General features: G+C 52.2%; 2 protein-coding genes and 1 long non-coding RNA gene across 3 annotated transcripts in view; 2 read left to right on the top strand and 1 right to left on the bottom strand.

Annotated features, from left to right (window-relative positions):
* The first annotated feature begins 1,856 nt into the window (after nucleotides 1-1,856).
* On the top strand, nucleotides 1,857-4,294 carry LOC138850088 (interleukin-3-like). The gene is made up of 5 exons (XM_070075911.1): nucleotides 1,857-2,018; nucleotides 2,116-2,151; nucleotides 3,691-3,783; nucleotides 3,902-3,937; nucleotides 4,052-4,294. The coding sequence occupies exons 1-5, from the start codon at nucleotides 1,857-1,859 to the stop codon at nucleotides 4,292-4,294; spliced, it is 570 nt and encodes a 189-aa protein (XP_069932012.1).
* Nucleotides 4,295-6,495: 2,201 nt separating this feature from the next.
* LOC127490670 (uncharacterized) overlaps nucleotides 6,496-16,120 on the bottom strand; it is a 116,400-nt gene continuing 106,775 nt past the window's right edge. The window contains exon 3 of the long non-coding RNA XR_011389716.1: nucleotides 6,496-10,060. This is a non-coding gene — a long non-coding RNA (uncharacterized lncRNA). The remainder of the gene's footprint in view (nucleotides 10,061-16,120) is intronic.
* Nucleotides 13,203-15,075, top strand: CSF2 (colony stimulating factor 2). Its single transcript, NM_001171257.1, is given in 4 exon segments — nucleotides 13,203-13,361; nucleotides 13,455-13,496; nucleotides 14,127-14,252; nucleotides 14,968-15,075. Coding segments are annotated over 4 exon segments (435 nt in total).

Below are 16,120 nucleotides of genomic sequence, written 5' to 3' on the forward strand. Positions count from 1 at the left end.
CTGCTGTCCTGATCCTTCCCTCCTTTAATCAACTTCAGAATTATTTTTGAAACAAGAGGCAAACACTACTAACGTCAAGACTTACAACAGTGCTTCTCTGGATTTTTTTTGTTACTACTCCCCAGATCCTGGTACAGCTAGGGACAGAGCCTCACTTGGGGTCAGAGTCTTCTCACCCATCTCCCCTGCAGCCACATTCTGATCCTTGTCTTCACAGGATCTGCTTTGGTGCAGAACCTGAAGCACCCAGATTCCCCTTGGGTTGTCCCACACTGACAGCATCACACTTTGCCCCAACCCCACTCTGCTTTTCCACCATGACTCTCTGCTTCTCTCACTCCAGGCCCAGTCATCTCAAAAGAACTTTCCCCGTGCCTCCAGCACACCCACGTCCTGGCCCAGACCTGTGCCAGGTCCTACCTGATATGTTCCGAGGTGTAGGGAGCTTCAGGAGCTACACGGGGCCTACACCTTCCTGTTTGCCTGCTTCCTCTGTATCTGTTACTTCTTGTTTGTGGGCATCCCCATGGTATGTCCCCATTCTCATCTCACTTCTGCAAACTCTGTCCCTCCCCACCTCCTAGGCCCGTACTGCTGATCCACGCTCTGACAGGATCATGTCCAGAGGCTGCAGTACAACTCTTTCCCTCCAGTCACTTTCCTAGAGACTCAGTCTGAAGCAAGAATGTCATCTCCTACTTCCTCTCTTCCCTCACCCTCAGGCCTTGCCAGTTCTGCCCCTTTTACTTGCCAGGCCAGTTCCCTTCCCCTTGCTCCCAGTGACAGTGTCCCCAAGGGTCTCTGTCCTCAGGCTACCAGAGGGACTTCCCAGGGGCTGCAGCCAGTCCCGCAGCCAGGGCTAAGATCCCCAGACACACCCTGGCTGTGTAGCCATCAGACCTAACAAGAAATGGGCACCTGGGGCTGGCACTGTGGCATAGCTGGTTAAGTAGCTGTCTGTGACACTAGCATCCCATATGAGGTCCTGGCTTTGCAATTCTGATCCAGCTCCCTGCTGGTGCTCCTGGGACAGCAGAAGATGGCCCAAGTGCTTGGGCCCCCATCACCCATGTGGGAGACCCAAAGGAAGCTCCTGGATCCTGGCTTTGGCCTGGCCCTGGCCATTGCTACCATCTGGTAAGTGAACCAGCAGATGGAAGATCTTGCTCCATCTGTGTAACTGCCTTTCAAATAAATAAAATCTTAAATAAAATAAAATAAAACAGAACAAAACAGGCACTGGTGCTAGAGTTCCACCTGTTACCCACCAGAACAGCAAGTGCTGAGGGCTAACCACTGGGGGCTTGAACACCAGGAGCTCAGCACTGGGAGGGGTGTCGGGTGTCTTAAGTTGTATTTCTGAGGTGAGCTCGCATGTGGGCAAGTGGCACATAACAGGCCACCAGACAAAGCCTCATCCATTCCAGGGGACTTTCACTTGGCCACCCAGCAGCGCCAGCAGCACGCAGCACTGGCTAAGGTAGGCAGTGAGGATCAGTATGTCAGGACTGGCAGGATGAGGTCCCAGAGGGCAGGAGGCCTGGGTGAGCTCGGAGTCAGCCTGCTCCCTACCTCTCCATGGGGTCCATCACTTGTCTCGCCTCTGCCCATCTCATGTCCTTGTCAGCAAGAGGAGGAGAAACCGTTTAAGTCATCTTTCGTCCCATTTCGCTGATCTTGAGAGCTGATGAATAAGTCTGTGGTTTTCTATGGAGGTTCCATGGCAGATAAAGATCCACCTGAGGCCGGTAGCTGCACCCCTCGGCCTTGGTGTAGGTGAACTGTCACTGTGTATATAAGGTGGAGAGGCTGGAGGAGACTATTCAGAATCCCACGGAGGCCGAGGACAAGACAGAATGCATCTTGCCAGCCTCAACACAAGCAGCCTCCTTGTCCTGCACCTGCTCCTGCTCCTGTTCAGCCTTGGGCTCCAAGCTCCCATAGCCCAGGAGTACTGTGATACGACCATCGATGAAATTGCACATGATCTCAGCATGCTTTCACCCTTGTTCTTGAAAGTGAGTGGCTGGGATAAGGCTGTTCAAGGGCAGGGAGGTGCTGGTGAGTGCTTCAGGCCAACAGTCCTCATAACTCTTGCTCCTTCTGCCCCCACAGGACTCTGTTCATGATGACGATAAACAGATCCTGAAGGTAAGAGCTCAGCCCTGGAGTACTGGCACACCCAGTACATCTCACCCTAGTTTGACTAACCTTGGTTTCTTCATCTGTAAAACAGGGTTAACAGACCTATCTCAATGGGGTTGTCAGGAGAACCAAAAGATTCTGACACTTAGGTGTTTGATATATAGCTCCAGCCAGGACTATAGTAACAAAAATGACTGCTTATATCATAAAATGAACAGGCGGCCATAGGCGAACCATGTGGAGGTTCTTAAGTTCAGTTCTTAACAGGGTAGCTCCTGGAGAGGCAGATTAAGATTTCCTCTTTGAATTTGTCTGCTTCCTTCCTGTCCCTTAAAAAAACCTGAGTCTACCATTCTACCTTCACCAGCCCTGGGTTTTAGCCATCCCAGGGATTTTGCCCAGTTCAGTTGGCTGCAGTCCTCTGTCTCACCTCTGTATGGCACATCTTGGGTCAAACAAGAACTTGAAGTCTTTCCTGAGTTTGTCAGCCATTTTTATTTCCTCTCTCTTGGGCACCTGCAGTTCACAGGCTGCATCATGCTAAGGTCTCTGGAATTTCCTTCCTGATTTCTAAGAGACTTTTTTTTAAAAAGATGTATTTATTTATTTATTTATTTGAAACTCAAGAGTTACGCAAAGAGAGAAAGAGAGATCTTCCATCTGCTGGTTCACTCCCCAAATGGCCACAACGGCTGGTGTTGGGCCAGGTCAAACTCAGGAGTCAGGAGCTTCTTCCAGGACTTCCAAGTAGGTACAGTGGCCCAAGCACTTGGGCCATCTTCTGCAGCTCTCCTGGGCACATTAGCAAGGAGTTGGATGGGAAGTGGACCAGCTGGGTCTTGAACCAGGACCCATATGCAATGTCAGTGTTGCAGGCAGCAGCAACACTGGCACCTCTAAGGGAGTTTATCTTCATATTTTGTATTTCATTTATTTGAAAGGCAGAGAATCAGATAACTTCCATCTACTGGTTCACTCCCCAAATACCTACAGCAGCCAGGACAGGGCTAGGCTGAAGCCAGGAGCTCAGAAACCAATCTGGTTCTCCCATATGGGGTGGCACTATGTGTACACATTAGCAGTGTACACATTAGCAGGAAGCTGGAACCAGAAGCAGAGCCAGAATGAGAACCAAGGCATTCCAATATGGGATGCAGGCATCGTAGTCAGCATCTTAATCCCTGTACCAAACGTCCACCCCCTTTCTAGGGTCCTTTGCTTCAGCCAAGGCATTAACCCCACAACCAGCTTCTTCGTAACAGATAGCCCCCTCAGCCAACACTCTGCTTTTTGTGCAGCTTCCTCATGAAAGATTTATCCAAGTCCTTTAGCTTGTTCTTGTGGCGCCAGGGGCTTAGGGGAAGGGGGCCCTCCTGGAGTGTGCAACCACTTCCAGGCCTATTTTTTGGAGTAGCTCAAGGATCCGCCTGTGGCAAGGAAAGGAATAGGAGGCTTGGGAAGTTTTGTGATAACTCCGGTCTGGCTGTGGGAAGCCCCTCCCACCAGGCACCCCTTACTCTGATAATTCCCTCTCTACTCCCATAGAACCAGACCCTTCTGAAGACAAACCTGTGTGCGTTCCAGGAAGCTCTTGAGACTTTCAAGGGTAACACATCAAATGTTTTGAAAAATCTCAAGGTGTGTAAAGCTGTCGAGGGTTTGGAGGGTCTATGACCAGCCTCTGGGAAGGAGGGTGGCAAGGCCTACTCCTTTTTAGGGGGAATCTCTGACTGTCTGCTTTGATCCCTTTCCACAGAGCCTTGAGCAATGCCTGCCCCAAACCATAGCCAAGGTAAGCTGTTCCCTCCCATGCCCCTGCAGGCGACAGCCTCAGCCGCAACCCAGCCCTAAGCTTCTCACCCCCTTACAGCCTTGATTCACTGCAAAATCCCTGATTCCTTTACAGGGAAACCCCATCCGTTTTGAGGACTGTGACTGGGAAGACTTCAGTAACAAACTGAAGTACTACCTGAATATACTTTCTGCAGCGCTACCACACACACAAAACCCCAGAACCTCCAGCCTGAGTGCTCATGCCCACTGCAAACTTCCACAGCACAAGGCCAAGAAGTGTTCCAGTCGCAGGACTGAAGATCCTGGGATACCTTCTACTGGGTCGGAAGGATTTCCTGTTCTCCTGGGGCCTTAGATGAGTCGCTCATTATCTAATTTCTGAAATGTGCAGCTCCCAATTGGCCTTGTGCAATTATGTTCTTATTTGTATCCTACTAAGGCTATTTATTTAAGCATGTATTTATTTATTTATCATATTCTGCAACGTGAAGTGTATTTATTTAAGCTATATCCTGCTCCTTCTGAGAAAACTCAGAGTGGAACTAGGGGCCATGTTCATTTACACCTCAGGTTCTCAACCAGTTTCCGTGCAGGTGTGAAAATAAACCAGACCTTCCCAACAACAGCTTTGTCACTAGTGTCTCAATTTGACTCAGTTCTCAGTGACCCTTCGTGGGCCTGACGTTTTTGTGATCTGACACTGCCTCCCACTGTCCTGATGCCCCGAAAGGTGGTGACAAGCCTGGCCATGGCCAGTTCCCACAGAACTCTTAACCAGCTACCAGGCTCTGTTCTGAGTACTTCACCTGTGCTAACTTATGCCTCACTGCAATCAAGAGAATGTTATTTCTGTTTTATGGGAAAACAGGTTCCGAGCGCCTAAGCAATTTGCCAGAGTCCCGCAGCCAGTTAATCGTGCAGCTCCCTTTTCTAACACAGGTGCAGTCTTGGAGTGCTCTCACCCTGTGGAATGCCTCCCTCTAGTGGTCTTTCCAGAAACAGCAGCAGCAGCTTTCGTTCCTCCCAGGACTAAAAACGGGAGATGCTGCTGCAGGACCACTGGGGGAGGTTGCCACAGGGCACTGGAAACAGATGGGGCATGTCTGGGTCTGGCTTCCTCAGAGCTCCCGCCCCCTCCACCCCTCAACCCATCATTCCTCCTGCAACTGGTTGGACTTATTTTCACACTGGCTGGGGTAGCATTTGTGCCCCACTGATATGTCCCCATGATGAGCCACTGCTTGTCACCTCTCTTCATCTCCTGCAGAGCGGGTCAACACCCTTCTCCTTTGATCTGTGGATTTTCCCACACCCTGTCCCCTGAAGACCTGGTGGCCCAGAGTCCCTGGTGGGCTGGGACCAGCTCATAGTAGCTCACAGAATCAGCTGTATAGACTTAGATAAATTTGCCATCCAATTTTCAAGTTATCTACAGCTTGAAACTGCCCAGGTAGAAAAATGTATACCATTGCAATCACAAATGCTGCCAAAAAGACACCCTGGGGTCTCGTTAGCCTCTCACCAGCTGCCAGAGCTTCCTGCACTTGAGAAGCAAGCAGGGAGCCAGCAGGTGCCAGTTTGCCCCTTGCCTGGCTGTCCTCCAGTGAAGACACCCACTCATGCTCCAGGCAGTGAATCAGAAATCAGAGGGCTTGCTTTAGACTGGCTGGTCTGGGAAGCATCTCTGAGGAAGTGCTGGTCATGTGACAATTAAGAGGGGAAAGAGCTCTGGACAGAGGGAGCAGCAGCCAGCCAGAGCTGGGGAAGCTGAAATGGGCAGAGACCTCCACAGGACAGAAAGCAGACTTCTGATGAGAGAGGATTCTGCAGGAAGCCACAGCTCCATTTCATTCTCTCCCCCTTCTCACCCAAGGCCTCAGCTGGGCACAAGGGTAGAGGGGACTTGCCAGGGCCTGTGCTATGACTGATGCCTGTAATGGGCATGGACTAGTGGCTAGGTCAGAGCTGTATGTGGTGAGGGAGTATCAGCAGGCCTGAGGGAGGTTGGTCAGAGACAGGACCAGGGCAAGAAGGGAATGGCAGCAGCAGTGACTTGCTTGATGGGCCTGGGCCTTTTCAGATGTTCTAGGGGCTCCTCACAGCCCTTCTTCTGGAGTAGCCCTGCCTGCAGGCCTGGAGCCAAGTCAAGGTCAGAGATGACCTTCTGCCCGGCCTACTCAGGCTTACCAAAACCCAGAACCAAGGGATGACTGGTCCTTGGTCAGGCTGGGGACACTTCCATGGGCTACAGCCTGAATGTTAATGTCCCCACATCCCCACCCAGATTTGTGTTTTGACAGCTAATACCCAGTGTGGTTATAACTGGAGATGGGGTCTCTGGGAGGTAGCTATTCAAGAGCGTGGAGCCCTCATGGATGGCAGTAGTATACTTAAAGAGGGACCCCCAGAAGGACCATTCATACCCTCCCACCATGTGAGGGCATGTGAGAAGTAAGCTATCCACAAACCAGGAAGCGAGGACTCACCAGCAAACAAGTCTGTCAGAGCCTTCATCTTGGACTTCCCAACCTTCAGCACTATAAGAAATAAGTTTGAGTCATCAACTTATGCTATTTTGTTATAGCAGCTAGAATAGAATGACAGGGAAGGGCTGATAACTCCGTGACTCCATGGGAGGCCACTGCAGAGCAGGGAGTGGTGGCTCACATGTCCCCTGCAGGTATGTCAGGTTCATCTCTTTTCTCCCACCATGACTTGCCTTCGTGCCAGGTCTACAGCCCCAATGGCACCAGGGGGCAGTAATGCCCCATTGTAAATCCCAGCATGGCCAGTAGAAGGCCAAGGTCCCTATCACCCTACATTCAAGATGCCTCTGTCAAGGAAGTTGATTACATTACAATTCAATCAGAAATTTTATTTTAACTTTAAAAATTCAACAGATTTTTGTTGGCAGGGCAAACGGAAGAACTTGTCTACCCTCTACTGATTGGGGGAGCAGAGGTGGGCATGGGAGGGAGTTGCAGCAGACCTGTGTGTCTAATCCTACAGGAAGGAGCCACAACAGAGGGAAAGAGATGCTGGGGAAGATGAGGGCTGTCCAGGAGGACAGGGGATCTTTGGTGGGAGGGAGAGAGTGAGGAAGGTGTGTGTACCAGGGGGCAGGGCAGAGTGAGGGCCAAAGGAAGTGGGGGGGGGGGGCTGGGAAATCTAGAAAAGTCTTGGAAGAGTCTTGGAAGTCTTTCTGCCACCTTGATTCTGGTCCATCAGTTACATAGGACAGTAGATGTGGGAGCCCAGCAAGGGTCTGTGGCTCTCCCTAGCTCATAGGCCAAGCCTAGATCCCAACCCCCAACAAACAGGGCAGGTAGGGGAGTCCTCAGGACCTCATAAAGTTGCCAAGGCTTCTAGTCTCCTGACTTCTCATCCTTTTAGTTTTTTAAAATTATCTTTTAAAAATGTACTAATTTGAGCAACAAAACTCTCTCTCATCCACTGGTTTACTCCCCAAATGTCTGCAATAGCTGGGGATGGGACAGGCCTATACTGGGAGCTGGGAACTCATTCCAGGTCTCTTCATGAGAGGCAGCAACCAAATTACTTGCTGCTGCCTCCCAGGGTGTAATTTATCAGTATGCAGGAGACAGCAGTCAAAGTAGGAGATAGGCATCAAACCCAGGCACACTGATGTGAGATGCAGGCGTCGTGATCAGCATCCTACTGTTAGGCCAAATGTCCTCCCCTTTTAATGTTCTTTTTTTTTTTTTTTTTCAATGCAGTCCCCAGTAGCTTTCCCAAGGAGGCAGTAAAGGCAATAGCTCCGTCTGAGAGCCTGATAATCAGCCTGGCTAGGGCTAGGACTAAGGACAGAGATTCAGGGGAATGTAGTGCAATGCCAATCCCTGGAGGGAGTGCACAGGGAGAGTAATGGGCACATGCAGCAAAGATGTCATCATAGACAGGTCTCAGGCACCTGCGGTATGCCTGAATGTATGTGGCAGGCACAGCTTCTGCATCCTGAAGCAGACAAGGAGATACCACTGTATTTGGCCTGTCATTAAAAGTCAGCCTCCCTTGGCACGACCCCAGCCGGCACATTATAGCTCCTCAGGTTTTGAGAACCTGCTCTGTACTGATGACCTCCAAATGTCTTGGTGCCCTTGCCTCTGGGCCCAGATGGCCACAACTCACTAGGTCTTCCTGGAGTCCCTTGACCTCTTAAATGTGCCAGGGCCATTCCAGTCTGGCTAAACCCCTCAAACCTCTCTACTACCTTGAGTCCCCCACCCCCACCCTAAAGCAGCAGCAGGCCTCTTCAGCAGGGAAATTGATTACATTAAAATCAGCCAGGATTAGGTATCCCCATCCTTCTGATGGTTCTTTATTTTATCGTGAGCAAGCCAGACAAGGTCAAATAAAATTTATATTAAAATATAAATCAGGTCTTTTGATGGGTTTGTCCCCACCTTGTATTGATTGAAAGTTTCTTCCCCAAGACTGTGCTTAAAAACCCCACTACCAGCAGCCCTCTGGGTCTTCCTCCCTTGGAACCCCTCTCTTTGCCACACTGGCAGGTTTCCAACTTGAATATATCCTACTTCTCTTTAAAGAAAAATCAGCCAGGAATTCTATTTTAACTTTAAAAATATGACAGCTTTTTGTCCAAATGGAAGAGCATGTCTACCCTCCACTGATTAGAGGAGCACAGATGGGTACAGGGAGGGGGCTGCAACAGACCTGTGTGTCCAACCTTACAGGGAGGAGCCATGACAGAGGGAGAGAGATGCTGAGGGAAACAGTGAGTCTGTCCAGCTCCCTGAGTCAGAGCCCTGGGCACCAGGGACTCCTCATTCACCTTCTGCCCCACACCCGCAGCCCCAACAAGTCCCCTCCATGCCTTCTGTTAATGTGCATTACTCCCCTTTCACAACCACCTCCATGTGGCAGCTCATTCCTTGTGCTCATCTTGCTTGGTGCCCTTGACACTGTACCTGAAAGTCTGGGCCTCACTGTCCCTGTCCCTATCTCTTGGGACCACACAGACTTGTGGGAGCAAGGGATCTATGGGGTCCATACCACAGCAGACTCTCCTGGAAGCTTGGCTGAATGGATGCTATGTTCACCCATGGTTGGGGTTAACCACCCTCAGATCCCTCAGAACATTCAGGACTCACAGAGCTAGGACCACCCAGGGGACAGGAGCAGAACCAAAGGTGGCCAAGGGAAGCCTGGCCGTTTCATGGTGCCACAAGGAGATATGGGAGGAACAAGACTAAAGCTGGAACCACGAAGGCCAGAGATGTTGCTTTATGGGTCTGGTGGAGCCTGGATTGACAGGAACTGGGCTCTCCACCTCACCACATCTGTCCAGAAAGACGCTCTCTGGGACTGGGCCTGGGCAAGGGGCAGCTATCCCTGAAAATTCCAGAGCAACTTGGTCTGCTGCCCTGTTTGGGCTTCAGAAATCCCACGAATGGTAGGAGGGGCTGAGGCACTGCCACCTCCCTGTTAGGAGTCTCCCACAGCGTTTCTTGGACAGCATTTTCCTCAAGGAGGCAGTGATAATGAGTCCATTGTACAGATGAGGGAGCTGGGCTCAAGATTTTCCTGGGCTACCCAGGAACTGGATGTGGCTGGGCACAGGCAAGTGCCAAAGCCTGGGGTGTAGACAACTGGATGACAGGAGCTGTTGGGGAAATTCTGCCTTCAGCCCCCAGGCTTCCCCAGGTCAGTCACAGGCCACTCCAGTCCCTCTCCAACTCCTGGCAGGAGTACCCCTCTTCAGGTACTCTGATGGGGAGAAGCACACCCCTTACACCACTCTGTGGGTCCAGCCATATGACCAGTACTTCTGACCCTCAAGATAGTAGAGCACATTTGAGTGGCAGGTTCAAACCCTGCTTCTGTTGTCAGTGAATGTGCGATTGGGCCATGTACTAGACTCCTGAGACGCCCACCAGGGGGTAGCAGGTATAAGGAAGGATTTTGTCACCTGAGGTACCTATGAAGATGTCCCACAGGACTGGGGAGGTGGTTTCCTTCTGCTTGTGATAACTTACTTCCTCTGGTGGTGAAGATCCTTGCGGTACAAGTCCTCATTTCCTCCAGGGCCTGTGGGCAGGACACACACAGGAAACTCCTTCCAGAGGGCTTTCTCCTGGCCCTGTGGGAAGGGGGCCAAAGAGGGTGACATCACTCATCACGGCCCCCACCCCAGCCTAGCCACAGCTCCTTGGAGGCCCTGAGTCACTGCGGCCACCTGATGCTATCTGTTGCCACTTCTTTCCATGCGGTGCAATCTAGGAATGCCTGCCTGTGTCATGGCCAAGGCTTGATGTCATCTTTCCAGGAGAAGAATATACGGCTGCCCACAAACCTCACTGCCAAGCCCGTGGAGCTCCATCCTGCATGTGCTGCCTTGGGCGCCAGAGGCCATGCGGCCAGCCTGGACCTCTCCTGTGCTCCTGCTTTCCCCTTCCCAGCCCTGCCAGGGTCCTGAGCCACTAGCCTGTAGCCAGCAGCTCCACGCCCCTCAACAGCTTTAAACACAGCTGTGAGACCTCAGCCCTGCCACTGGAACATCTCTCCATGGCCTCAGCACTCACAGGCACCTGGACCATCCCGGTCCCCATCACCTTGTGTGTAACCTCTAGTGGTTTCAAACTATTCTTGGACCTGTGGGCCCTGAAAACCTGCTCCTTCAGCTCCTCAGTTCCCACCTGGACACCCAGACTGAGATTCGAACTCTCCGACTTTCAAAAGCATACTTTGGGGGAGGAGGCTGAGAGGTTAACATCACTCCATCAGTGGAGTTACAAAGGCCTTGAAGGCAGGACCCTGACTTCTGTCTATCATCCTTGTATCCCTCTTCCCTGCTGAGAACCCGACAGGTACTCAATAAACACTGAAGGAGTAGGTGAGTCCACTACATCACCAGGCTCTTTCACATCTCTCTGGAACCTGCCTCCTCTTCACCATGCTCTGACACTCTAGGCCTCTTTGTGCTGCAAATACTGTGGCCCCTATCTTTTCCTTTTCTTCTTTCCCATAACCTAACTTGCCCACATGACTCCCGCCTGCCCAGCACTTGCTGGCAGACAGTGTCTCCCAGGAAGCCTTCCGATCCCTGGAATCCCAAGCTTCAGAATGTGTTTCCTTGGAATCCTTCAACTTTGAACTCCCCCATCCCAGCTCAGACCCTACCATGGGAGGGCCCACTGCAGCCTGTCTCCCCGCCAGACCTCTAGCCTCAAAGGCCAGGTGTGAGGCCCATCAGAGGGTACCCTCCAACCCCACATCAACAGGGCTGGTGTGGATTGGAAGACAGGCTTGCTGACTGAGCCATGATGATTCATTTCCAAGAGGAAAGTGACTTCCCATCCAGGGGCCACTCCAGCTCCCCCTCCCTACCTTGCCCACAGCTATGGCTCCCCTCCCTGCCCCCTAAGCCTCCAGGGAACTGACACAGACCTCCCTTCCATGTAGTATCTCTCTGTAGTACCCTTGTCTTCCCTCTGCCCCCCAAGAGCTTCCTGGAGGGAGTTGAGCAAAGGCCTCATGGAGAGGGTGGAGAAGGGCTAGGCCTTGGCCAGGTCATGCTCCCACCCTGGCCCAACCACCTTGACACCCCCTGCCAGGCTCAGAGGGCAGGGATGGCCTCATGGTGGGTCCCAGAGGCTGGCAGGGAGCCCCAGGGAAATCTGCAGGACTAAGGACTGGCTTCAAGAGCTCAGGCAGTAAAACTGCGCCACTGTATAGTGAAACTTGTCACAGTAGACTCAGCCCACAGTACCCAGCCCCAGCCACCAGTGCTTCCTGCTCTCTGAGGCCTTGTCTACCTGAGCTAGGATATGGTCTTCCCTGGTGTTCAACCCCATCAGTCAAAGCTGAATCAGAAACATGGCATCCAGGTTCCCCCTTATTAGAGTGAGGGGCACCTCTGGAGGTGACAGAAGTCAGGGCTCACAAGGATGCACCTTCCAGTAAAACATCCTCCCCTCCAGGACACACGGAAGTGTATCCATTGCATTGGCATGCATTTGGTGGAAGAGGGTACACATGGACCTATGCCCTGAGGCCATGGAATTTGAGGTCCTGGGCGGCTTAAGCCGGATCCCTTGTGCAAACACAAACTTGTGCTGTCCCCTCTGAACTCCATTGTGAAAATCAAACACTTGTCAGCCCCTCAAGAGCCTGTAGGTTTTCCAGAAGCAGTTCTTGCTCCCAAAGGGAGGCCGCTAGAGCTGCAAGTAGGTTGGAGCTGGGGCCATGCAGGAAATGAAGTCTACAAGACCTTGCTGGAAAAGCCTTTGTTCCCTGGATGTTGTACAGTACAGGCGCAGCTCTGCAGTCCGTCCCTGAAGCTCCTGCTGCTGGGGACTGTGGGTGGGAATATAGTGCCCACCTGAGAGGGAAACCTGCCCTGCAGAGGGCGACAAGGCTCACATAGCTCAGAGGTAAGTGTCACTCAACCTGAGGGTGCTGAGCCAGGAGTTGAACTCAGAGCCCTGATCTGCCCCAGTTGAGAGCCCCAACTCACCCCTGCTGGGTAAACCCGGACAGCAACTGTCAGCTGGGCCTCACCCTGGAGGAAGGCACCGCAACATCACTGGCTGATGTGCACTGGATGTCACTGCCTCTGCTCACAGAGGTAGGGGTTCCTGGCTGGGCTGAGCTTCTGACTGCTGTAGGTCCTTGATGGGAGCCTGCACAACCCGTCATAGGACTGTGCCATTTCATTGGACTCTGCATAAATGAACAGTGGGACAGGCCTATGAGAACTGTACTCAAATCTCTCACGGTGACCAGAGGAGAAGGGGAAGCCTGAACCTGGAAAGGGACACCAAGGTCGGCACGGCCCACCCAAGGCCTCCTGAGATAGCAGGCAGGAAGGGGACCCTGGAGCAGGAGCCCAATCTAGGGTCTCCCTTGCTGTGCCCCAGCCACTCCAGGCCAGGAAGGCCAAGCCATGCCTGGAGGCCCTCCAAAGGGAGGGTCAGCCTAGGGCCTGGTCTCTCCCTAGGCATTGCCCACAGAGGGGCTGGAGAGGGCTCAAGGAGGCAGGCGGGTGGCTACAGGTTCGTGGAAGGGCTCATTAATGAAAACCCCTGAGGTGACCACCTAGGAAAAGGCTCACTGTCCCCATGTGTAGCTGATAAGGGCCAGGAGATTCCACAGTTCAGGTAGTTCCCCCGCCTCCCTGGTGTTTTGTGGTCACCATTAATCATTTCCTCTAACTGTGTATATAAAAGCTCTCTTGCCAGTGAGCCCAGTACTCAGAGAGAAAGGCTAAAGTCCTCAGGAGGATGTGGTTGCAGAACCTGTTCCTCCTAGGCAGTGTGGTCTGCACCATCTCTGCACCCACCCACCAGCCCAACACTGTCAGCCAGCCCTTGAAGCATGTGGATGCCATCAAGGAGGCCCGGATCATCCTGAGCCGCAGTAACGATTCTGCCGCTGTGCCGGTGAGTGGGGGGGGAGTGTGGCTGTGCCTGGGCCACCCGCTGGCCCCAGCCTTGTCCTGTCAGCTAGAAAAGTGACATTTTCCTTCTCTGCAGGGCGAAATGGTAGAAGTCGTCTCTGAAATGTTTGATCCTCAGGTAAGACACTTCTCTCTGACACACCTCTCCAGGGTTCTCTACCTTTGCAGGGGTGGGGGACTCACTGTAAATGGACCCTCACAGGATTGTCTACTTTCTCTCCCGGCAGCTGGCTGCCAGGATGGGAGCCAGCATTGTGCTGCCTCAGACCGCCCCTGTGGCAGTCACGTGAGTTCCTTTATCAGCTGAGCAGCCACAGGCAGACCTAACACTCAAGGGCTCACTGTGGACACAGGGTGCAGACTGCAGGGGGTTTTCAGAAACAAGCCTTACTCGTGGGCTCAGGTGAGGCCTCACCCTATCTTCTCCCTGAATGGTGATGTGGGGGTATAAGTGAGCTCCTCCCCTGGGCACTGGGACCCTCTTGGAGGTACCAGGATAAGGGAAGATGACTGTGCCAACTGAGGTGGCCCAAGCTGGGCAGGAAGGAGGCAATGCATACCCATAGTAGATGAGGCAGCGTGTTTGAGTGGGCCAGCCTGAGACTAGTTGGGATTCAGCCTGTGCCTCTCCCAGGCCCTACTCTTAGGGTCTGGAGTAGAAACAGGATGGAGTCATGGAGAGGCTGTCCTGTGCCCACTGTGGGCCCTTGTTCATACTCTGCTCACAGAAGAATGGATACTCCCACAGAAACCAACTTGCCTGCAGACCCGCCTGGAACTGTACAAGCAAGGCCTGCGGGGCAGCCTGGAGCGGCTCTCGAGTACCCTGACTTTGATGGCCAGCCACTACAAGCAAAACTGTCCCCCAACCCCGGTAAGTGGCACTACAGGGCACCAAGCAGGAAAATCCCCAGGCTGGGAGAGACCCCTGGCCATGGCAGTCAGGACCCTGAAGAGTCTGATGAGTACCTCTAGTGAGGGGGCAGCCAGTCCAGAATCATCCCTCAGAGTTAAAGCCAGGGAGCTGTGACCATCCTTTTTATCACTGTTGTTATCATTAATGAAGTCAAAGGTGAGAGAAACCCAAAGAAACTCAGAGCCTGCCCAAAGTCTCAAGGTACAGGGCCCAGATGCTATCTGCCAACAGGACTTTCTCCTGGCCTCACGTGGGGTACCTGGATTGCATGGGAACAAGGAAGAGGCCCGCCTGGAATAGACAAAGGTCCCAAATACCCCTTTCTTTCTAAGGGACCAAAGTGAGGTCTGTGGCCTTGAATCTTGTTCTTTTTGAGTACCGGGAGCCAGCCTCAATCCAACTGCTCCACCTTAGCCTGGGATCACAGGGGTGGTCGGCCTGGACAGGGGGTAGCCTCGACTGGCACTCTCTCAGGCCCCTTGTCCCAGCTGCCTTTGGTAGAGCTATGTTTGTGACCCCTCAGGTGACACATGGGTGGCAACAGTATGACCTGACTCCCAGAACGGACTTTCCAGCCTTGCAGTTCTTAGAGAGTGCAGAAACACATTACTGCTTTCCCATGGCACCCACTCGCCTGTACTCAAGTGTTTTTTATTTTTCATTTTTTCTTAAGGAAACTTCCTGTGAGACCGAGTTTATCACCTTCAAAAGTTTCAAAGAGAACCTGAAGTGCTTTCTGTTTGTCATCCCCTTTAACTGCTGGGAGCCAGTCCAGAAGTGAGGAAGCGCAGGCTAGCCAGGCCAGCCCTGGTTGTTGACCTCAGAGACTACTGCTCTCCCACCCAAAAGAGCCAAAAACTCAGGATCTTCGTGTTGGAGGGACCAAGGGGCCACTGTGGGGACAGCATGGACCTGCCCTGGACCACACTGACCCAGTTATGGGCCTGGTAGAGGAAGGGGGTATGTCTGATAATGTATGGAATCAGTAATATTTATTTATATATTTATGTTTGTAAAAATATTTATTTATTTATTTATTTAGGTTCATACTCCATATTTATCTGAGGTGTTTTAACATAATAATAAATTATTTAAAGCTTACTTTTATTTATGCAGTGTGCTGATTTATTTTCAACCATGAGCAAATGCTGAAGGTGCCCCTTAGCCCCAGGGGGCAAGGAAGGGAGAAGGCTGGCCAGGCAGTGGGAGGGGCCCAGGGCCTGAGGGGCTGGGGTTGTGGGGCACTATGCCAGGGACAATGCTTTCACAGTTGATCAGAGGAGGAAGCTGGGCCTAGGTGGATCAAGGTGCTCCCCTAGGGGTATATCCTTGGATTCCCAATGGCCCCTGCCCCAGGCTCACCTGGATGGAAGTCCAAGTGAAAGGGCCTCATGTCTGCCTATCACTGGATGAACAGGCCCACCCTGGCACTGGGAAAAATCCCCTTGGGAGGCTATGGACCCCATGTCCCACACCCAGGGCTTCAGTCATTCTTAAGGTAGATCAGCAAACAGACTCACTGCTCAGGGGAAAGAAACCAAACCACAGGGGTCAGGACTCAGCCTATTCACCAAACTTTCTCCAGAATGATTTCAATTTTTGACAGTCACAATGTTAGTTCACAGTGGGACATGCCTCTAGCATTGTTCTGAACTGTTTTATTTTTATTTTTACATGAAGTTGGAAAGCCATCAGGCATCTGCTCCTAAATCCACTGCTTTCAGGATGAGGAGAAGGTAGCCTCATGCTACTCCTTCAGCGATGACCAGGCTAAAGGCCTTGGTCCTGAGTTTGCTACTTGTGTCCCTTCTGGGACTGGACGTGGG

Source organism: Oryctolagus cuniculus, chromosome 6, assembly GCF_964237555.1.
Source record: "Oryctolagus cuniculus chromosome 6, mOryCun1.1, whole genome shotgun sequence".
Classification (NCBI taxonomy): domain Eukaryota; kingdom Metazoa; phylum Chordata; class Mammalia; order Lagomorpha; family Leporidae; genus Oryctolagus; species Oryctolagus cuniculus.

Coding starts and splice junctions, on each gene's coding strand:
- LOC138850088 (XM_070075911.1), top strand. CDS start 1,857: ATGCATCTTGCCAGCCTCAACACAAGCAGCCTCCTTGTCCTGCACCTG. Junction 2,019..2,115: donor TTTCACCCTTGTTCTTGAAA/GTGAGTGGCTGG, acceptor CTGCCCCCACAG/GACTCTGTTCATGATGACGA. Junction 2,152..3,690: donor ACGATAAACAGATCCTGAAG/GTAAGAGCTCAG, acceptor CTACTCCCATAG/AACCAGACCCTTCTGAAGAC.